The 24746-nt window shown below is 41.2% G+C and overlaps 1 protein-coding gene across 5 annotated transcripts in view; it reads right to left on the reverse strand.

Moving 5' to 3' along the window:
* Positions 1-17815, reverse strand: part of map7d1a (MAP7 domain containing 1a) — a 35518-nt gene extending 17703 nt beyond the window's left edge. For 3 of the 5 annotated variants that reach the window (XM_063879904.1, XM_063879902.1, XM_063879901.1), the window contains exons 1-4: positions 17426-17815; positions 4561-4764; positions 1308-1376; positions 631-651 (exon numbers count right to left, since the gene is read on the reverse strand). In XM_063879904.1, coding sequence (XP_063735974.1) covers positions 631-651; positions 1308-1376; positions 4561-4764; positions 17426-17474 — 343 coding nt within the window. In that variant the 5' untranslated portion in view covers positions 17475-17815. The remainder of the gene's footprint in view (positions 1-630; positions 652-1307; positions 1377-4560; positions 4765-17425) is intronic. The other 2 variants (XM_063879905.1, XM_063879903.1) reach the window with 1 other exon arrangement.
* Positions 17816-24746: the final 6931 nt, after the last annotated feature.

Consider the following 24746-nt stretch of genomic DNA (forward strand, 5'->3'; position numbering starts at 1 on the left):
ATGATTTGTCTGACAGACACTTTAATGATGTTAAGAGAGAGAGACGGTTGCAATTAGTTGAGATTTCTATGATAAAGAAGAAAAAAACAACCATGATTTTCATGAATTTGAAAGAAGGAACACCAAGGGGATTAAATGAATGACACCTAGAGCTGGGCAATATCAACATAACTCATTTTATGTAGTTTTTACTGAATAAAGATAGAAATGACAATGTGTTCTGGCCTTCTATTGGGGCTCACTGATTACAGCAAGTATGCGATATATCTATTCTCTAAGCTCATATTATAAATAAGATACAACTTTGCCCAACTAATGAAGCATTAGCATCAGTGCTCATTATTTTATCTGCTGCTTTGCTATAAAAAAAAAAGTGGAATGAAGGAAAGAGGGGGCTAAAGCAGATGCATCTTAAAGCAATTATGGGAAGACATTTAATCAAAATGACTGACATAAGCTAGGTTGTTTAATGATCCTAATGTCAGTATTAGGAGTATTTTCTTCAGTTTATTGCCCAACTCTAGTAAAAACTACTAAACTTAATCAAACTCAGACATCCAAATGTATTGAAATGGGTCACCACCACCACCACCACCACCACCACCACATACATATAGGTGAGTGGCTTACCTTGTAACATGCTGAGCTCTTCTGCAGGAGGGAAAGGTGTGAGAGAGAAGACAGAGGCAGCTGTCAGACATGCAAAGCAGTGCGCAACCATGTAGCCAGGTGACAACGTGACAGCCGTGTGTACAACAGAAAATAAAGACTTGGGCAGAAAGATGCAATATCATCTGATGCAAAAGGGAAAGGCACTGAAGGAAGGCTTGCACCAACTGATATAACTACATCAATTCACGTTTGGATTTAATGTGCTTTGCTGGTCATAAGTCATAGCAAATCACACAGCAAAACGTTGAAAAATGGTTAGCTTTATTAAGGGAACTGGATAAAATAATGTCCTTTTTGACAATGTGAGGACGAATAATTCAGGATACTGCAACTACGTGTCAGACAATCGTACAATAAGCAAAGATTTCGACACAGCTTATTGAAATTCAGCATGCATGCAGGAATTGAAAGCTTGCTCCTCTTCTATAAAATAGTAGTTTGGCTTTTTCTGATTTCAGTTTTTTTTTGTACAAAAGCCCAAACTATTATTGAATTCTCTTTGTGCTTCGTGTGCATGCCCTGAGTCAGCACAGTGGAAATATAACTGCAGATCTAAAACAACCACCTTTACCCCAACACTAGGGGGAGCTCTCCTTCTAAACATGCTTCTCTTTCCACCCCATGTTTCCACTTACCAAGATATTTGGCCTTTTCCTCTCTCCGCTCCTTGGCAAGCTTCTGCCTGTCTTCTGACTTCATGAGGTCTGGGAAGAGATGGATGGGGAAGGGAAAATAGGAAGAGGATGTGTAAGAGTCATACTGTAAACTTACATCAGGTCAAATCCATTTAGCCACATCAGATCACAGTCACAGCCTTTCATTTAAACTAGTTAAGCCCAATATTGTTTGATCTCCAACAAAAAACCCATCCTGAGAGAAATTCAATATCTGAGAATGTTTTTGCCTCACCGACTTAGATTCATGACATACTACCATATAAATGAGCAATTAAGAAGATTAAAAAGCTCTTACTGAGAACTAAATTAAAGCAGGTTAGTTACGCTCACCCTAAATGGAATCAGTCCTTGAGGATGACTTGTGTTATGCAGAAAATATCAAAGTTAGTAGGTTACCACAAAGCTACATAACCACTACGGAGTGAAAAGTAATAGCATTCTAAGTTTCACAAATGGTATATCAATTTTTTGGAACAAAATGTAGAATCAATTCATTTCAGGGGCATGAGAATACATACACGCATTCGACTTCTATACATAAATCCCAAAAAGCAACTAAAATATGATTTAAAAAACGTATATACTATATGTTGTGCCTTTCCAATCGCCTTCAACTCAAAACTGAACTGATGCCGGAGTGATTCCTTCCCATATAAGAGTCGATTTTTTCTTCACTGCTGCAAAATCAGCAGGACAGAAGCTTTTAACTTTTAAATGTCACCACAAGGAAATGCATGCCACAAGACAATGACGGGAAACTGGCAGTGTCAACATTTCACCACTGAGGATGAAGCTGATGTGTGCTTTATTTGCTGATAGAGGAAAAAAGCACAAAGAACAAATGCTTGGGGGAAAAAAATCGCTATGAAAGACGATAAATAAATAAAAGCTGCAGCGTGTGGCAGGCTCCCTATACAGCATCTCCTATGCCATATGTATGTGGGTGTATGTTTGAATGTGATATGTTATGACTACAGGGGGGCACTTACATATATCTATTCCCTCTGTGACATCCCTGATGTGTGCTCAGACATACCATTCCTGCCCCAGTGGATCCAGTGCAGAGAAGCAGGGAGCAGCAAACACTGAACTGTACCACTCCAAGAACTCTAAATGCAACCTTGGGTTATAACAGGTTTAACTCCCTGTGGAAAATACTGTCCTTTTGACTTAAAGGTGCATTTTTTCTTGTTTAACTTCCAAAGAATATATAAAAAGAAATATTTTACTACTAGAGTTGACCCAATTGTTCAATTCATCAAAAAGTAGAATCCAAATCATCTACTTTCAACTGTTTTGAAGATTGCTGAATCATCACAAGACTTAAAAAAAAATCAGAATTAGAGAAAATGCATTGGTTACAGTTTCAAGCGTTTAAAATATGTGGGTAAATTAACCCAAAATAAATATGATCGGCAATTGAAGTCCCGTTTATAACACAAATGTTATCACAGCAAATAAAATGATGCTTTCAATACTGATTATAACCTGTGTCAGGGTAACAAAATAGCAACGTCACACTTTTTTCCCAAACCAAAGCATGATTTTATAACAGTATTTCCCTTTTTATGCAAGTCTTGTAACTTATTTCAACTAATTTCGGCAGCCCTAAAAAAAGAGTTTGAAACAGGATACCTTAAACAACATCTAGCATTAAACCGTATAGTATATACAGTGTAGTGTGTACTACGACACATAACACCGGGAAACACTGGCTCAGGCTTGATCTTTCTTGAGCCTTCATGCTTCATCATCCCCCTCAATCTTCTCTGACCAGATGTTCAACATCAAACAAAGGAAGTCATCCTTCAGCAATGTCTTAAAGCAGGACTGTGATTCACAAACACGAAAAACAATCTGCCACGCAGCTCCCCCCCCCCCCCCCCCCCAAGAACAACCTCTGACCCATTTGATATTTATAGGACCGCGGTCCATGTGCACGGTGTCGGTGGGTGTGATGTGCTCCTGTTTGTAACTCACCACCATGTTAATCATAACGTCACATGCACAAAGCTTTCGGGACCAAACCAGACGGGCCCAGAAAACACTGTGAGGGGGCAGTGTTTGGGCTCCAGACTGTGCACACACTCAAAATGACAGCTCTGTGTAATTCCTCTAAATTGCAGCACAATAGGAGCAGTGCAGGGTGTACTGTATAACTCTCATGTGCAAATTTAATAGACACAGATAAGAAATAAGAAAGGACAAGATTTCTTTAATTTTCTCTGAGGCAAAAGCTCGCTCAACACACTCAGTCAAACGCATCTCTGCTGCCACAAAGCATTGTGTGAAATGTGACAAAATACCCAAGCAGATCTTTCCTAGAAGCAGCTCCCAGCTGATTACACGCCTCAGCTATTACATTTTTTACTAATTAGGAGCAACAAAGTGCTTTTCATCTTTATTTTACTCCACTGGGCTGTGCAAAACCTCACAAGTAAAGCGCTTTACATAATCATTGGAAGATGAACCTGGAAGGACAAAAAGGGAAATGTAGGTTTTTGGAATCAGGACTTAATTGCATATCTCTCTTAATTAGACCAGACAAATACAACAGTATATCATTAAAGTCTTGAAACAAACCATCCAACTGAAAGTATCGGGAGTTATTTATCAGCACCACCTCTCTCTAAGGGAATAAAGACCATGACCACTCTGAATGGATTAATGGATAAAGAATAAAGGGGAGAGAGAAAAGAGGCTTAAACTCCAAAAACCCTCAAACATGCTCCTTAGAATTTGCAAGGATTTCAAGTGGTGGCATTTCGGAAAGGCTAGGGTGCAACACACGGGTCAAACTGAATGCACACTTGGCATCGCCCCCTTTAATAGGATTCCTAGTCATTAGGCCCACCTTTAATTTCGGACCACTGTGTAGCATTGATCAGTATTAGCGATCAGAGAAAGCTCCTTTGGCCATAAACTAATTGTATATTCTAAATTAAAGACTTGGAGCCCAAAGCAGAGATGTTCTCAAGTAACAGCTTCTGATCCCTGCTTTTTCCAACAACTGCAGCAACTCTATTGGATTTGGCTTCGAGTCTGAAAGCATGTGGTCACTGTAACTCAGATCCTGAAGCACTACTTTGCCTCGAGAGAGCTGACCTAACTCAATCACATGCATCGTTTTAAGAGCACTGCTTTTTGTCAGGCCAAATTTAAACTTTAAGCAACTGATCTGTATACGAGTCAAAAAGACATTTCTATTTACCTTTAGGACTTTTCAACCTGGAAATAGGAGATGCAGGCGACCCAGGTGTTCGGGGGATGACGTCAGATTTGGTCGGGGTAGTCAATCTACGGTCTGTTTCTTTCTTAACAGGAGACTCCATTCTCTCTGTGTCCATCATCGGAGGGCTGCTCTCGCCCTCCGGGTCAGGCCTTGTTGGGTTTGTGTTGAGATCGGAGTGGGGAGCTGTTGGAAGAGCAAGACACAGAACAAAAACAAGTGAGTCAGGGTAAAAGGTAAGACAAGCACAGAGACAGAAGCCAACCCAGTCAGTCTTCATTCCTTTCACAACAAGGCCTGTGAGGTGTTTTTGTGTGGGTGACGTAAACTTCATCGATGTATCAAGTGTGCTAGGTGTAGTCCATGGCTACTAGGTGGATACAGTTTTCTTTGAGAGATTTGACTAACTCACATTAGCACACATAATGAAACAGAAACTGTCTACGCTCCTGTGTTTCTGTAAAATGTTTCTTTCAGTTGTTAAGCAACATTATCTGCTGCAGGGATTACATCATTTGCTCAGAAGCACAAGATAATAAGCCTTAAGTTGGCCTCCCAAACTCTACGCCTAATACCATTTTGTCCTTGATGCGGCTGATTTATCGAAAGGCTGGCCTGAGCAAATGGCCTGACTCCGTGGCAAAACAAAGCACAGTAATTGCTTTTTGGCATCCTAGTGATTTTATTGGGATGAAATGAATTGTTCACGTGATCATCTCCCCACTCCTTTTTGATAAAAACTACTTGATAGGAGTCTGTTCATGCCTATGAGTTATCTGCACTGTGAGATTTTGCAGAGGTTTTTTTAATAAAAGAAAAAGCTGGGCTAGTTTGTTGGGACAGCAGCTTCACTCACAGCACCATGACTCACATTTGGCACGCTGCTAAACTTGAATCTCCTACTCAAACATTAGTTTGCCCAGGCTTTGACGGCCAGACAAAGACCCTCATGGGAGGGTCTCTTGGCTTTGTCCACTCAGCACTGTACCCCTGCGCTCCCTGTACGACCATGTTGGAGTACGGCTTCTTCTGCATAGTCCCTGAAGGTAAACACTGGGGCAACACGCTGTAAATTATTCAGACTTTGTCTAAAAACAACACAGACAGTAGGGGGCTGTCACACTGAGGCAGTGAATGCACAGAAGATTTACTCTACAAATGCGGCGCTATTCAACAGTCTGCACAGAAGAGAACCAATGAGCAGCGAGACCAATGCTGTGCAACTTAAAAGACAATTGATTATAGCTTTCTATAGAGTATGCAACTGTACAGGGTGTTAAGCTGTAAACATCTTCTTGAATGCTCTTGAGAGAAAAACAAAAGCTGGACAAGATATGCTGAAGCCAAATAAACAGGTCTACATCTCGCTTTGACAACAACAATGCTTAGTGGCATTCAGTGTGATATCAGGGCTCATGGCAAAGACAAATGGCTACTGATGAGTTGAACGCAGCTTGATGATCAGAGAGGACGGCAGTACGAGTCTATAAACGAGTGCAGCTGGGAGACAAGACATTGTGTTTCCCCTGCCGAAGCATGCCACTATTAAACAAGCATTCCTCGGGCAGAGATGTGCTTTGACAGAGAGGGGGCATTGTTGTGGTCTCTTCATGGCAACGGGACGGCGGCCAAAACACTGCAATGACAGCGAGAGGCGTGGGGGAGGGAGGAGGGGGAATGTAGTGAGATAAACTGAAAGCAGAGGAGGTGCAATTCTGTAAAGGGACTTTGTGGGGAGTGAGAGCAGGAGCCGGTAATGTATTCAGGGATTACATTTAAATTAAAATTGTTTACAAAAATGCAACGCAGCACCCAGGGTTTGCAGCTAACTCTTTTTAAAAGCTGAGTAAATCCTGTTAAATTGCAGGCTGCTGTCATATCTTCCTCCATTCTTCCATCTTACTGAGGAAATCCATCCTTAGTGCTACTGCCTAGGTGAAGCTTCATACAACTCTTGGCTCTGAAAGTATCTTCTTACACCATTTTTTCAAATCCCTTAGGGCAGATATGACAACCAGGCTACTAGATGAGATAGGAGAAAGTGCTGTTCTGAAGGAGGAGTTTTGTTGCGCTTCACATTCTGTAATAGTTCCTCATGCACCTGAGAAGTCGAGCCACAGAGAATGAGCTGGCTGTCAGCACTGTCGGCGACTGGTCAGACAATCACTGTGATCCATACTGTCAATGAGGGAGAGAATGGGAACGTAACATACTCCGGTATGTTGGCACTGCCTATGAATACCAATGGAACCTGAAGCTCTCTGGAGGGAGATGGGATGGGAGCTGAGGGAGAGGACTGCTGCTGCGTAGCAAGGGACCCAAACAAGGGCTGATTGATGCAGCCCTCCGACTGTCTGGGCTATGAGACCACTGGGAGAACAGAGTGTACGATACATGAAGGAAAGTTAATGGATAAAAATTGTAGAATCTGAGCTAAATAAACTGCAAAAAGACAGTACAGTAGCCTAATAATTCATCCTTCAGTCCAACATCTAAAGAAAATTAAACTGCTTTGATACAAACGCAACAAATTATCACCAGATTCAGGAACCTGTGTATATCTGGCATTTTTGCTTGATAAATAACATTTAACCATTATTGTACAGTTTTTCTTTCGATTACATAATTAATTAAACATTTAAGAAATCATTCCAGAATTAGTTGCAACCTCAGTTTGAACTTAAAGGTACCCTGTGAAGTGGCACCAACATTTTGGCAGCAACAGCAGTGAGTAAGAACACTGAAGCCAGAAAACATGGGCACAATTTGAAAGAGAAATATGGGTTATTGTTCCCTGGAAAATGTATAGATTCAACACTTATTTCAGACCTCAAAGATTACAAGATGAGGAACACTGAATGTAAACATTACTTCTTTGTTTGCATGAAACCTCCAAGGAGCTACTTCAGCATAAAAAGAACGAAGCAGTTTGCTAAGTTTAGTGGCTCTGATTCAGGGCCTGTCCCGGGCTGACACAGTGATGGGAACAAGTGTATCTGGAAAACTGATTACAGAATCAGGTTCACACAGTGACCTCTTACAGCAAACAAGATTGGGACATTGTCATGTGGGACTTTGAGGAGAATGCTTAAGTAATATTTGCACAGATTTACTGAATGCAATGACGAAAGCTGTTCAGCACTCAGGAGAAAAACAAGACGAGGAATACTCAATAACATAATCTAGTTTGTAATGAAGTATGTGGTGTGTTTATTTCTGAAATCATTGCAGGAACAGGGACATCAGCCTAATTCCATTACTATATTTATTCAACCCTATGGCAGAGGGGTCTATCAGTGTAACACTTGTATCACCTTCTTTCCATATTTACACTCCAGCCTCCCAGAGTCAATATACCCAGGGGACGACTCCGGCCAAAAGCCATTAGGCCACGCTTTGTAGCATCACTTACATTATTCATATTCAGAATCCAATGCATACTTGCTTCCCCTGAGACGCTTGAGTCTCCATCAAGCCTGAACATGGAAAAACACTTTGCTGGAGAGTATTGTTAGAAGGCAAACGGTGGTCAGCGTTTCAAAAGCTGGAATTTATTTAGAGGAACTTGGAACCTTGGCTACTGCCATCGCCAGCTTTGGGAAAGCGATGTGTTTTCAAAAAGATATATTAAAAAAATACCCGATTGGGAAAGTAAGTTACTTAATCTACAAACCAGACGTGGCCTTTTACTTGGACATCCTTATTGTCCACTTTGTAATAAATCGGTTCTTAGTAAATCAACATGTAGAGCCGCGTCACGCAGTGATGTCATCGCACAGTTGCTGCGTTTTATCTTCCTATAGAAAACATCAGAAGGTTATGTGACAGCTTTGAGCCCTCTCAAAGTGGGTCAGAGGAGGTTCAGGAATCTTCCCATGCTGTGCCTGATCATTGATTGAACATCACACTGTCACCTTGCACCACTGCTTGGTTAACCCCATAATGTCTCTTTATGGGGCCCCTCTGGCTGCAGGTTTTAAACAAAGCCTCAGGCACCCAGTTGAGCCCTGTTTAAATGCTAAAGTGATACAATGGAATAAGATATATATGTAAAAGTAAGCAGAAATGGTAAAAGAGCCCCTGCTGGAGTGGGTGTATGCATGCATGCATGAGCACAGTGTGGGAGCAGAATGGCAGGTTGAGAATCAGCAGGTAATTAGCACACATTCAGAGCACATTTCAGAGTGAGAAGCATGTCAGGTTAGAAATGGTGTGCAAATTCAAATGTTGGCTTGAAAAAAATGTAGCCCAGGCTCTGCAAAGCTCCATGCACATTCACTTCCAGAGTGCAAGCATAAAGGGATTTGGTACTTTACAGTAAGGCTGACGACACTGAGTAAAGAGCAACGTTAAAACTGGGACAACTGGTAATTCTGCCACACAAAATGTGATTTAGCTGAAATCCAATTTCACAGCATATTATTTTGTTAGAGTCAGTTATAAATAGCGACACTGCGGCCTCAGTGCCTCTTTTAAAGTCACCTCCCAAAAGGCAGGGCACCAGAGCCTTTGCTGCTAATTATCTTACGTAGGGTATGAATATTTATGTCCACAAAATAAAACATATATTTCTTTAAAGAATGCATATGGAAGCATAGATCTGGGAGGATATGTCCTTGGAACAGCATGTGGTACAATTATAGGAAGCACTCATATCGTCACACAGCTATGCAGGCTGAAGGATCAGACAATATACCACACTGCTATTTTTTCTGCAGATCCTCCAACCTCACAGGAGGCCGGGTAAGAAAAGCTTGTGTCTGCCACAGCACAGCAAAACATATGACTCACTGTGTGACAGAATCAGCTAACTATGACAGCACATTCTTATGATGGTGTGTGCACAGCTCAGAGAGGATACTTTCGGGAGAGAGGAGCTCCAGAAAAAAAGGTTATATCACTGTGAAACCGCTTGACACAAATACAAGCATCTCAGTGTGAAGTAAATACAAAGAGGATTTTAAATGATCTTGATGGTGAGATAGTAATCTGTCATAATGGATACACTGCTGCTCATTCCCAATGCAACATCCAGAGGACTGCCAATGCCTCGCCAAGATGCGGCGCAGAGAACGAAATATAGGGCATGACATTGAATATTTATGAAGCTTCTCTCTTAAGCACAACCTTCTCTATCTCCTTCCAAACACACGAGAAGATGCTAAGTATTGAATGCAGACATCCAACAGGCATAAATAAAGGTTTAACACAATCATCCATGCTAAATACAAAATCTAAGTCGGCCTAATCTTACTAAACAATCTCGGTGAGCCGGGAGGACATGCAGCACATTCTCTTGGAAAATGGAAATGAGGCAAACAAGAGGCGAGGAAACAGTGAGGGGACCCAGAATGGGAAATCAAAAGAGTGGAAAGGGAAAAGGGCGGCAACCCGTAAAAGGAAAAGAGGAACTGGGGAAACGCACAGAATGGATCTGCATCTCATTTGGGATGGGCCAGAGGACTAATGAACTACCTCATCGCTTACCCCTCCAACCCGTCGCCCCTTCACCCTGTTGTGTCCCTCCTGCACCCAATGGGATGATGTAAGAGGGCAAGGGGGCCCAGACACACAGGAAGCGCAGTGTAAACAACAAGCACTGACTCCATGCCAAACCAGGCCCCGCGTGTGTGTTTAAAGAGCAAAGTTTTCATTAGATGCGATAACCACTGAGGACTACAACTTTACAGGGGTACCGAGATAAACATCATTAAATTAAGTACCACCGAGCTACTTTGAACTACTTTGAACTACTCATGATCCCTTTAATTATACGTTAATATGTTTAAAAGTAGTACTTTTCATGTAGAAAATGTTTTACTGATCATCAGAGAAATGTAACAGTTCAAATTGAACAGCTTCATACACAACAGAAAGGTATCCCTCACAAATCAGAAGTGCTGTAATAATTAAAATGTTTCATTGCTAATCAAAACTCTTCATTTTAAAGCCATTGTCTACTTATTTACTTGATTCAACAATATTAATATTTCCAAGAACGTCTACAACAGCTTCCCAGAATTGAAGAATACATCAAGCTTTTTTTTTTTAGCTTGACCAAATGTCCGACAACCAAAAGTTTTTCAATTTAGCATCACATTTCACAACAACTTGGATTGGGTTGTTTGGAAAATGACTTGAACCACTTATCAGCTCTTTAAATAGTTGCACATAATTGTTTTCCAAAAGACTAATCGATTGCAGGCCGGATGAATTAAGAACGGGTCGAGGATATCTGAGTCAGACTGATGAAGCGTCTCATCGGGCTACAGCTTACTCATAATGTCAACAGCACTTCTGCACAACAAACAAAATAGTTTAAACCGCTAAGAAAGACTGCATTCCTCCACTGCATGCCAATCGGCCGACGAATACTGATGTCTCAGTCAGTGACGGCTTCAGCTTTCATGCCATCACCTGGTCTGAAAACAATGCCTGGCCCGCACCGATGAAAGGCTTCGCTTATCTGACCTAGCAGCGGCTCCCCGGGGGACCCTGCATCTGCTGCTGCTGCCCCCGAAACATACTCCAACATAAATGCATACTCTAAGTGTCCTCGACAGCCGGGCCAGTGGCTGTGTCCAGGACTGACACATTCAAGCTTTTCTCAATGACATCACAGGACGAAGAGGGATGTCTGGGCCGCACAAGTTGCCATTCATAACTGGAATGAGGATACAGACATACCAGACAGTCGCTCCTGGCAACCTTTTTCATATCCCCTTTGGGGGTTGGGAAGTGGCAGCATGATCTAATTTTCAGTGGTCACAATGGCGGGGTTTTCTGGGCATTATCAAAGAGCAATTGTTGTCAGAATAAGATGTGAACCATTTGATTTAAATGTAGTGCTATATAGTTTGCCCCTCATAATAGGCCAACCTCATCAGACCGAAACAGCAATGCTTCACAGATGTTTAAAAGCAACATGATCAACTTAGATATTCTGCATACACACGATGGGTTTCAATGGCCTTTAATTGGCCAGGTAAGCACTCACAATGATGGATGCCCATCAATGCCACTGCAGAGTATCACTAATCCCCTATTAACCTACTTTCATTTCCTTTGTTGAACAGGACTACATGATTTAACACTATGTTGCAAAAATGACGATAAATGTGGTGCAAAGGAGTGGAGTGATCCTTCACTGCATGACTGGGATTAATTAGGAAAAATAGGTAATACAACTGGGAATATTTCTTAAATGGCAATGACTGAGTGTGTGTTGTCTGTGGTCCCTAACATAGCTGTTGTCATTTTGACTCGATATGGTTGTTTTCGTAAAAAAAAAAATCAGGCCCATGCTGTAATTGTGTGTCTGTTCAACATACAATTACAGCCAACAGTTATCATTACCTGGATTTGTGTCTCCCCACACACAAACCCATAAAATGTTCTGCTGGCTACAGGGTCCAATCATAGGTTTCATAGGTAACTAGGACGATGCCAAATGCTCAACCGCACTCCCTGAGTTCAAATCCATCAACAACTAATGCAATGATCTTAATATTTCTTAGTCACACAATAGCTACAGACACAGGTCTATGGTCCACCTGCCAGGGAATGTGTAGTGAGATCAAAGTGTGTTTACGGTGTTAACACATGCCCTTTAGCTGAACAGGGACTGGTCTAATATTAGCCGAAAGGTCTGGTGACTGTAACTGTAACGCAGAGCAGCCAGACTGGGATATTTCCAGACTTGGTGGAGGTGGAAGGAACAAGCGACATGGTCCAAATCCAGACTTCCCTCCTGTTGTCCTTCCTCTAATGTCCCAGGGAGAAGGGCAGTACAGCTGACTGAGTATATTTAGGCTACAACACTGCATCACTGGCCTCCCTTCTGTGTGACACCGTCCAGACTAAAGGCAGGAAGGGGTAAAGAAAAACGAATTCCTCCCAAATAGCACGTGAAGATTTCATAGGCTTCTCATGTTTTGTAAGAAAGAGCAGGGATTAGAAGTAAGAACGGCATGTTTCTCTGGCATTCAGTGACTATATCATTTCCCAGCTGCTGCAGCTGTGCAGCATCTTGGACCAATTGCTTTGATTCTACCCTTTTAACTATTATCCTACTGTTTCAATCTCTGTTATTTATTGTGAACAAAATAAGCTTGCCGTTCCTTTCCATGTTCCAATAATTTGAGCAACCTCCACATCTTTCTGGCTTCAGTATGTTCTAGTGCAGTCAATGCATTGATCTGTTTGATTTTGTCTGAAGGAATCTGGCCATTTTAATTATTAACGGAATAGTTTGTCACTTAGGGATTATGTTTACTCGCTCGCTTGTTAGGAGTTTATTGAGAAGCAAGTAAACTAAGCTTGGCATGAAGACTTGAAACAGGCAGAAACAGCTAGCTAGCTTTGGTCTCAAAGGTAACAGTATCTGGAGGTAATATGTCTTGGAGCAAACACATCTGATAACACACGTATAAAAGTCACCACAGGTGGTCCTTGACAAGTCATGGCTTTCTGAATGATCAACTGTATTAAATATCAAATGGTCTTGTTATAAAAAAATCTGAAGTTACAAATGTGTTTGGCCTATTTGAGAGGCTACTGCAGCCCCCAGTCATTTTCACTGTGACTAATTACACGTGTAATGGGTCTTTAGAAAGTGAGTGAATGACTGCAGTCATCATCACAATGCATAATGCACAACTCATAGAGAACATGGGATTGTAGAAATCATTCATCAGCATTTGAGTGACATGAGACAAAACCTAGCATACACCATTTGTCCGAGCTACCATGCGGTTTGAGTTGGTCAGTGGTGGTTCAAGGGTAGGCAAATTCAACTCTAATCCTAACTTAATCCATGTTTTCAGAGTAAACACTGTAGTTGTTAAAGGGCCTCACACACGTCGTTCCAGAAGATGCATGCACACATCGACCACTCACAGTAGCCATTTCCTGGTAGCATCATGCTTGAGAGTTTGCACACATTGAGTGCTGGTTAATGGGGAGGCGCTCTGCATTATTTGCCTTTTCAGAGTGCTGGTTTAGAGATCTAGTCTACCTCATCAGGGGTCAGTGTCTGGGCGGTGTGATTTACACCATCTGGGTGCTACAAAGTGGGGCGGCATGACGTGATGCCTCCTTTATGTGGGGAGATGGAATATGGAGAGGGCAGTTCAATCATTTTTATTCAACTTTTTTCCCATTACAGCAGGTCACCTTCTTCTGGTGTTCGTCTGTCTTTAGTGTATAGCTTCAGCTTCTCTCTTTTCATATTTCCTGGGTCTGAACGGGAAAGTAGGATCCTCACTATAGGATTTAAATCATGATTATGTTAGATAAACATAAAGAAATGCTTGCAAATATGTGGATAATCCAATACATTCTTATCTATACAGAATTTAACCTCATAAGCACACGATGTGAACATCCTTCTATATCATTTGCCTGCTTTCAGTAATGGACAGTGACATGAGTTTTGGGTCTGAATGACAAAATATTTGAATAGAAAAGTAACAATGCAGTTTAATTCCCAAATATAAAATACTGAGGGATTGTTAAAGGGACTGCCGTTCTATCACTGTCATACTGGGCTTTTCAAATGTCTAAAACAAAAAGAAGAGTATGATTAAAACACTATTCAATCTGATATGAACACCCTGAATGCTCTTCAAACCAGGTCAGTGTTTTATTTTAATCTAACGAGCTGTATCACAGAGGAGCCAAAGCGACTGAAAAATGTGACACGGTCTAAAAACTGCACTGTAGTTTCAAGCACACCACAACACAGGAGTGATGGCAGGACTTCAGACGATTCTTTGCGCCTCAGATGTTTCTTTTCCCTTCTTTCTCCAAGGGACAAGGCAAGTCCCTTCTATAAAATGTGGGCTTTGAACACATCTGAACATGCAGGAACTGGGAAGGCCCCAGTCTCATATACCAACAACACTGCCTGAAATGGCTTAACAGGAATAATCATTAATCTATACAGTAAAAAGAAAAGTTGAAAGGGTGTGGTAACTGGATTTTTAATTTGCTACTTTAATGCTTTTAGCCATGCTTGCCATGAAAAGCCATTTGACTGACAAAGTAAGTTCTGATTGCAGCAACAAACACTGAATTAAATGGATTATGCAGGAAGGAGCCCACGTATTGGTCGGTCCCCCCCTCTGTGTTCACAACACAGTTATACAAATGTGACTTAAAAAACCGCAGGAACAGTGGGATGCATTTAAGTTCAGTGAATTTCTTCCATTTGAGATATTCAATGTTAAATGTCACTGCATAAATGTCTCGAAGCTTCAAATTTTCCAGCCCAAAGAACAGTACATCTTGTTGGCATAACCAAGATTCTATAGAGTTACTGAAGGTGTGCAACAATTCTGCACTCCATTGAAGTAAATAATTCTGCTCACATTCAATCAGATTTTTGATTTAACATTTCAAACATGAGTGGTTTCATACGTCGCTAATTTGTACAAATTATATCTCTGTATTAAACTCTCGGCCAACACTTAACCGCTGCATTGCACACAATTAATGCTGAGCAAATACAATGTCAGATGTTGCCGTTATCAGGCTTCATTATTAGGCAGTGAATCTAGGAGGACCCGTGGGATCCTGCCCACTGCTAATTTACAAAAGACACACAGCGCTCTCTCCAAAAATGGGACGCGGTTGCATGTATGTGCCAGATTACATAACAAATCCTGCAGCTGAAGATATGTTGCTGTTTCCGTTCATTACAGTGAAAGCTAGAAAAAAAAAGCTGCTGGATTCACCCATATCCCACACAATAAACAACCTACACTATGATGTGTTTTCATTTATATCCACAATATGGCTGTGTTGATGCGAAGTGTCCTTTTATTGCTGAAAAATAAAGTTTGCATAATGGAACATTAACAATTCAGAAGATAGCCTCAGTCCCTTCTACACATCCTGCTCCTCCTTTGAGAAATACAGAAAGTGGTGTTGTACGCCAAGGGGTGTCTCATTACGTTAGAAAAGGCATATCTTAAAAAGGAAAGTTTCTATTCCTCTCAGCTGGTCACAGCTTATCTGTTCAGGTACGGAGATTAAAGAGGGGGACAGAGCCGACTGCCAAAGAGTGGAAAGCACTGACAGAAGCAAGCCTGCATTAAGAAAAGAGGGATTAGAAGATCGTCTCCAGACATCCTGACAGCAGATTCTCCACGATGCTGGGCCTGGCTTTCAGCAGCTCCAGTCAAAGGGCTAGTTTTTTTTTCAAGTGGGACAGATCAAGAAAGCTTCCTTCAATGCCTGAAATGTCATCAAAAGGAGAAGAACTGAAAAGAAAACATGTCTTTAAGCAGAGGTTTGAAGCCATCGAATGCACACCTCCTTCCCCTTCATAAATGAGCATAATGCCCACGTATCTTGAAAAGGAAATCGTCTTCCCAAATAATGAGATGGTATTCAGATTGTCCTTATAATATGGTACAGCTGGGGGGAACACCAAGCAGGAGACAAATGTGGAACCCTGAGGTACACACAAGGAGAATTGGAGCTCTGATGACGATTTGATCACTGATAAAAAACACCGTTGGACAATTTTCTGTAAACTTTAGAAGGACAACTGTGACATACTCCACATGACATGAAACAAGGTGAGTCTGCCATGAGTCGCACACTGAAAGCCCCTCCCCGCTCTATGGTCATACATACTTTATGTTATTTAGAACATGTGGTTTTTTTTTAAAGACATTGCAGTCTACTGGTCAAGATTCCCACGAAAAGGGTGGAGAAGGTCTCGCCTGCTGCTTGATGCAGAGCCAAAACAAGCTGACCTCCCTCCACAAAGCCCCCCTGTCAGCAGGAAGGAAGTTTGGTGTTGTCAAAAGGAGGAGGTCACATTGTGTGTCCTCTTCTATTTCTAGATGCTTGTCATTACACAATGCTTTCATGGAGATTCGAACTTCTGAACCAATGTTGGGTGTAGGAACACCTTGGCAGGTTTCCACCGTTGGGTTTTTCATTTAGTCTCAAACTGAGACATTTGTTGTTACTGGGTGAAGCAGACATGGCATTGGCCTTGAATTGAAAGATCACAGGATCACATTATTGTGATTGCACATATAAAACAGTAACTTAACCAGATGTGGCCGGAGAGTGAGTTTTATGCTGCACTTTGGTCCTGAGCTGAGCATCACCCCCAACTTTGTTTTGATGCATCTCTGCACCAGCTGCAGATGACTGCACCTGTGCCTACAACCGGTCACTGCATTTGGAAAAACAGCCTCTGGTAAAGTAGCAGCAAAGAGGAGAGTGGAAGGGATGCAAGACCGCCTATAACTGCATCACGTTAGTAGTGAGCTAAACATAACATACGGAGGGGGATGGGGTGGTACAAGTCAGATTACCTCATCTAGCGCAAATTGTGTTGTTATAACCCTGAAGGCTGAGCTCAGTGCAAAGAAATGGCAACATATTCTATAAGAGACAGCCATCAGTGATCACTTCATGATCATACCGGTGTTTGATTTCCTTGTCAAAAAAGGTCTGCAAACTGGTCTTCATCTTTAATATTTCATTGTCACTCAGATTAAAAGCTGGTTTGAGGTTTTGGTGTTAAGCTTGTGGACAACAACTAGGTTGCATTAGCTTTATGGTGTGTGGATTGTCTGCATCCGCACCTCCTAATGGATTATTCATAATGCATGAGACAAATTCATTCCGGGACACACTCTTCATTTATCTTTACCGCAACAGTGTTAACAACCTCTCAATGAGCCAGGCAACCGTGGAAGTTAACATAAGTAAGACAAGGTTTTTGTTACAACGTGACAAAGGATATGAATAACAATGCACTCGTCCTTTTTTCTCAGATTCAACTATTGGTAAATTGAACTACAGTGAAAAAAAGACTTACATGTTGCTCCTGGTAGGGTATGTTCCTCCATTTCGGCGGCAATATCCATGCTTTCTGTTCTTTTGTTCAATCAAACATGCGAGTTTCGGCTCTTCCTCTCCAGCAGTCCTATCATTCCTCAGGCAGAATGGGGGGGGAAACTTGGTGGAGTCACTCCAGCTGCACCCGAAGTCCTGAACGAACCAGCAGGAAACCTCTCCAAAGCGTCGGATAGACCAGAGATACGACACACAAAAAACTAAAACACAACCAGTACCCGCCTGTTAATGGAGGCACTGGTGGCTTTGCCTGCCGCTGAGAGGAGTTACATAAAAAGGTGTCGAGGGGAATTTAGGAGAAAGAAAGCAGGGGAGGAGAAGTGAGGGAAGTTTCTCACTCTCCGACACACCACAGCTGATGCTCTGATCGCACGTATGGTCCCTCACTGGCCTCAGAGTCGGATTGTACCATTATCAATAGGGGGGAGCGGGACATAACTTTAGCATTAACTGTTCATTTTAGCCAAACTAAACATCGTTGAAGAACTTTAAAGTTGCCCCCTAACATTAACCTGCTTACATTATTATATTATGGAAATTTGCATGAACATAAACTGATATTTTATTTGAAAATAAATAAAGTCGTTCCCCTCTGTTTTAATGAGTTCCTCCACACCTACACAAAACTACAATGCTCTCACACCCAGCCAGTTCAGAGTTCACATTCAATATAAATCTTCCCTTTCCCAAAAACATGCATTAACATAGTAGTAGAATAGTCTAAATTTGCATTAAGTAGACGTTGGTCCAGCATATCCTGCACCAAGCTGTTCTCTTCAGTTTTATTTTCCAAGGGAAGAAGTTGAGATCTTAGGATCTGAAAGACTCATGCCTTCTGCCTACATTTGTTGAACGTTTAGCATTCAAAAAGTATTTTGTAAAAGTGTGTCAATAGTATTACCCTTTAGCCTACAGGCATGCATGCAATTTATGTCTGCTGTGTGTATGTCGAAAAGCTTTCAGATTGAGTTTTCCACTTTCTACAACTGATACTCACTATGTACTGTTACTGATTTGTACTTGGATCTTATTTCAGTCTAACAAGAACACTAGATTATCCTGTCAGCCAGGTTTTATCTTTTGTATCATGGATGTGTTAAATAAGTTACTCCACCCAAGATATAGTTACCATTGAGTCATCAATTTAGATTTTTGAGACAACTCAACCAACTTAAAAAAGGTTCTTTGGCATATATTAGTTTTAAGTATTGCAGAGTATCTTCTCGTCTACCACCTGTAGATTTCTTAGAGCATCTGCCAAGGTGGGGGCTGGGTCAGGGGCTGATCGGCACGCTTGAGAGGGGACACTCTTAAAAGGACCCCAGTGGGGCTCTTTTGTGCAGCTGTTGAGTCGTGTTCTCCGAAACCCCCAAGAGCCACCTGTCACTGCAACTGGAAAGTGGGGGGTGTTGAAGGAGGTGGGGGTTGGGTGTATGCTGGAGTGTGTGGTTGAAAGTTTTTGGCAAAATCCGAAAGAGTGATTGTTTAATGTGCATGTCTCAAAGTCTACTTAGGCTTGTTATCCCATTCTTCTTAATTGTCCTTGATCAATTCACACCATGACTCAAATGAATTCTTTATCACAGATCACTGTCCCACTAAAATAATTATGGGCTGTTGATTCAAGAACTATCTGTAATTGAATCACAGTCCAGCATGGTCTAAATAGCATTTAAGAGTACATTTCCATTCCTTTCAAGCCCAGAAAAGGGGAGAAGGAAGTGTCTTTGACTGCAAACAAAAGATCAATGGCTTCATATCTTATCGAAAACTCAAGAACATACAAGTGTTTAGTTAAAGACAAAAGAAGCCATTTTATTTTTATTTTGTTGTGTTTTGTTAACAACAACAATACGACCTATTATCGACAGATTATTGAGCCTAGCACATGTTATTTAATAATACAGCTAATGCAACAATTGAACAACACAAGGTAGAATGTGTTGGACAAATACATACATTGGTTGCCATTGTCTAAAATGTGGTAAACAGTGATGTACATCTCACTGGAGTCAGTTCTTATTGAATGCAATACATCCTAAACAACTTTAATTAAGATAGATAAAACTTTATTGTCTTAGAAATGCTTCTATAGCTTTTTCATTAAAAATGTTGCACACATTTCATGTAAATGCACAAAATGCAGAAGTCATTAACATCTCCTTAACCTTTCAAGTGGTCTGCAGACGCATGTTTTCAGATCTTGTGTTCTGCATCTTAAGCAAAGGCATTGAAACCCCCCCCCCCCCCCGCCCATCCTTTCACCCTTTTTAGACTCATCTCTATACCCAGCTCTTGAGCCAGCACGTGCACACACTTGAACATGAACACCTGTGTACACATCCATTAAAAAAACTATTATGAATCAACAGCATATTTCATACTAATGTTGTGAACTTAGGTCCAAAATGATATGGGACAGAAACAACTCCATTTACTTTCTGCAAAATATAAGAAATGCAACACATTTGCACAATGAAATTCATAGCAACATTATTAATGATTCATATTAACATGCATAACGAAAAATGTTAACGACTTTTATATTATTTCTTTGACCAGTTATACTGAGCTTACACTATAAACAACCATAGTTTGATCTTTCAAAACTGTCATTTGAAAATGGAACGGATATAATATGATTGCACGGTTATGACAAATACAAAATTAAACATCTATATGACTCATTAGTTTCTTCATAATTGATATCTTACCACAAAGACAATAACCTTGCCCTTTTCAAATACATGTGAACGTGTTACATAAGGCATTACTATTCAACAAAGCACACTAGACAGTAGACCAGGTGCTTGAGCCAGAAGTCTGATAGGAAAATGAAATGGCTCTAGATAAAAGCATGCCTCAAAGTATTGAACATCACTGAGGCTTGCTGGGCTAATGAGCCCTTCAAGGTAAGGTGGATTCAAATAGGAGACAATAACACAGTCATCCACCATAAGCAGCATTAGATGAAATGGTGCATGAGTTCTGCAGAATGAAACGGTTCATGATAAAGATACACATTAAGGCTTCCCAACCTGTGACCCAACGCCATCTCCAGTTGTAAACCACCTGTGTGACCTCACTGCACACAGGAAGTAGAGGCTCCTCTTTTACCCATCCCTCAGTGCTCAAGAAAGGACTCGATTTTTAAGCTGCAGCTGCACTCCTCACACTCACTCACACACACACACACACACACACACACACACACACACACACACACACACACACACACACACACACACACACACACACACACACACACACACACACACACACACACACACACACACACACACACACACACACACACACACACACATTCATCTTATTAAATTGCAACTGATCGCCGTAAGCAGCTCATTCTTTGAAAAAAAAAGCAGTTAATAGAGAAGCTGGGAATAAAAGAGCAAACAAAAGTCATTACTACTAAGAGGATGTGATTGCATCAGTAAATACACATCCCCAAAACAAGGGGAACTGACTGGAGAGATAAGAAAGCAGAGGAAGAAAGCCCCAAGGAAAAGGAAAAGGGAGTTTGGATCCAGACAACGGATACCGCAGTACAGAGAGGTGCCGCTGAGGGTTTATCTGTGTAAAGATATTATCCTCAAGCCTGATGTGTCTCTTTCTTTTGCATCTCATGGGTACTGAGCTGTTTGAGCAGGAACCAAGTTTCGGGAGAGGAAAGAGCATTGCAATATCCTGTAACTAAATGCTAACACTAGCATGTCATTGTGCTCACAATGAGAATGCTAACATGCTGATGATCAAAGTCATTTTAATCATCTTTTTTTTGTTTTAATTTAAAGTTATTCCACAATCCGGCCATGTGGCCTAACAATGCTTTCTTGACTAATGTTAATTGGTTCAGTAAAGATAAGTCTCAGAACAGCTATCGTAGCTATATCCATAGCATCAAAGATTCAATCACAAATGCAGCCGTCAAACCATCCACAGCCACAGCTTCATCCACTTCCACTAGGAAAAGCCTTTGCAAGTGCGCTCCAGCCATTGGCTACAATGTTGGAGCTCCGCCTTATTAAAGAGGAATGCGTAGTTTCAAAAACAATTCTGACCGTGACCCATAAAACAAGAACTAGCAACTTCTTTGCACTAATAAGACTTTCTATCATTGTTCTACAGCTACCAGAACATTTTGCACTATATAAAAGAAACTGTTCCTGTGAGACTATTCCAAGGATCACGGCCATCACCAGCACTGCCAGTGAGTCTAGAGGTCAGCCACTGTGAATGGCAAGGGTAACCCTCAGCCTGCTAAGGAAACAACAATAGCAGGAATGTTCCGAATGTCCCTAGAGAACATAGACCCAGCCTATGTTATAGACTTCTGAATACACTATCACTGCCTTTAGCAAATGGTAGCAGTGAGGCAGCAGGGGTGGTGTAGCATTAGGGAAGGGTGGATACAAGACTAATTAACTCTGATGGATTTACTGCAGGAATATGATTGTTTGCACTTGCTTAATCTATTCTCGCCAAGACACTCAGCAAAGACGGCTTTGCACATAACATTTGAGTGATGTCATCACTAGAGTGTGTTACAGGACAGTTGCTGGTTCAGTTTGTCTGGTTTCAGAAAGCAAAACACTATTTTGGTTACGTCAGTGTCTCAACTCAGCAGAGGTCAAAGGTCAACTGCACCTGTAGGGAGGCTTCAGAGTCATATAATTAACGATTGTCATGCCTTTTTGTTTCCTGTAGTGTGATTAAATCACATGTCACATTAGAAAAGTGTGTGTGTAAGCACAGACAGAAGTAGGGAAAGATAGAGTGTGGGAGCGTTCACTGTTTCTTTGTGTTTCTCTCTAGGGTGCTGGGAAAAAGAGCAGGGTTTAGTCTGAATCATATGAATTTAGAGCGCCTCTCATTGTGGACTGGATTTTGTCTTGAGCAGGGAGGTATTGATGTATTGTAAGTGCAACATCAAAGAGCCTTGTAACATGTTTTACTGTAGATAAAGTGTTGAATGTGGAGACTTCATTGTATTATATTTGTATGTGTCTGATTAAGTATCTTTCATTCTACTCTTGTCCATCATGTTTCATCCATCAAAAAACAGAAGTAAAAGATAATTAACCAAAAACTTCGTCAGCTTTGTACTATATTCTGAAAAACATGGAGGACAAATTGAAAATAATGGTCAAAACTGAAGCAGCAGAGGGTCATTATGAATCAAGCCCCCCAATGTTCTTTTATATCCATGCATCCATTACATCATCCATCCATGAGGAAATAATTTGGGTTATTTTTCAAACTTTGTAGAGTTCTTAGTAAAGCCAAATGAGCTATTACATTGTTCTCACATGCTAAATATTATCTATCCAAGGGAACTGACGATTCAAAGAGTGTAGATTAAACAGCAGAAAGCCTTTGCTGCATCCAAGGTCAAGCGATTACGTAACTGAGTCTGTTCGTGGATATGTCAGGTCTTATTTTAAGGTTAATTACTTTAAACAGCTCTCCATAAGGCATACAATGCAGACAGTAATTAACACTGCCCACCGCTGCTCATAAACGCCTCTTGCACTGATCTTCATCCTGGCCTCCCTAACAACAGGTGGCATTACCAGGGGCTTATTTCACCGTCTTGTATGAGGAATGTGATTCTGCAGCAGTATGTCTCAAACAGCGGAGAGCCTGGCAGACCATGACGTAATGGTCTAAAAACGTGCTATCAGTTAGAAGCAGGGCCAAAACACGTGGAGTTGGCTCCTCTCTCCGCTCACCCCCAGGGCCCCTCTCTATTCTCCTTTTTCTCGTCTCTCTCCCGCACCCCCAGCCCCTCCACCTCCCTTCTGCTCCATCGCACTCTCTGTTTATGAGTGCATGAATCGCTCCATTTCACTATACCCAACTCCCAGCCCACTACCAATCCCACAACTGCTTCAATAATAGAAGTCCCCCCTCCCTGTGCTTTCATTTCCATGACAACTCACAATGAGGATAGAGCGAGCGAGAGAGAGAGAGAGAGAGAGAGAGAGAGAGGAGAGAGAGAGGGAGAGAGAGAGAGAGAGAGAGAGAGAGTGAGAGAGAGAGAGGGGAGGGAAATAGCAGAGGTAGAAAAAAATGTGAATGAGAGGGAAGGAGTGCCTTCCCTTGACCTCTGCTGCCATTTGTAAGGAGGGAAACCTTCACTACAACAGGCTAGGTTTCAGTGAGGTTAAACTGGCCAAACAAGAGAGCACCAGCAGCAGCACTGCTCAGACATCATGAGGCACAATGCTCTTGAGCAAGCAAGTTAACTTAACAATATATAGAGCTCAAAACGTATCAAAGTGCTTTACAGGCAGGAAAAAGGAAAGAAAAGAGGCAGGAAAACAACTTCAAGTCTGTAGCCACGCTAGCAGCTAAGTGAGGCTTTCTCAGAGATACTTTATAACTTTTTTTTAACTTAAGCTTGTTGAATTAAACCAGCCAAAGGCTTGTGTTAGCATGCTTACATGCCAACAGTGACAATGCCAATCTTCTAAAATTATGTATAACGTTAACTAGGATCTTATTTAACATATTAGCATACTAACATGGGCTCATTTGCACTAAGCATAACTCACAGCTTATATTATATCATAAACCAAAGTTATTAATCAAATACAATTTGATCAGATGATGGGATAAAAAGAGAAGCTAATAGATTGTTGAAGTCATCACAACACACCGCAATTGGGATGTTTCTGTACAAAATGTCAGTGAATATCCACCCAATGTCACTCAACGCTATACATTTCAACCTGCTTATGTCACTTCAGGAAAAAATCAGGAGTTGCTAAAGTAATTGTATTGTCTGAGAATCACTTTTATCCAACGCTTTAAGTAAATGTTAAGCAATTTTTCTGGATGGATCAAGAGTTGGACCTACTTGCGGTGCTAGAGGAACAGTCATTAGACCACCAAAGTCAGAAATCATGGGCGCCATAGATATCTGTCACTCACTTGACAACCAACCATCCAATAGTTGTTCTAATATTTGAATAAAAAATCACTGGAGGTAACTGATAGGAATATCAAATTCATGAATGTCTACTCTCCTTTTTATGGCAATCACCCAGTTGTTGAGGTATGTTGGTCTGGAACAAATTGGAAGAGGAGACAAAGACAAACCATAAAATACATAAATCATATAATGCAATATACGTTCCACCTCCAATAAATGGGTGCAAATTCATACATTTTAGTTTGTTACTTTTTTAAAAATCTCAATAACGCAAAAAAAATGTCAAAGTTCAGCTTTCTGTGATAGAAATCATTGATTCAGTGTC

Source organism: Eleginops maclovinus, chromosome 3, assembly GCF_036324505.1.
Source record: "Eleginops maclovinus isolate JMC-PN-2008 ecotype Puerto Natales chromosome 3, JC_Emac_rtc_rv5, whole genome shotgun sequence".
In the NCBI taxonomy this organism is placed as follows: Eukaryota; Metazoa; Chordata; class Actinopteri; order Perciformes; family Eleginopidae; genus Eleginops; species Eleginops maclovinus.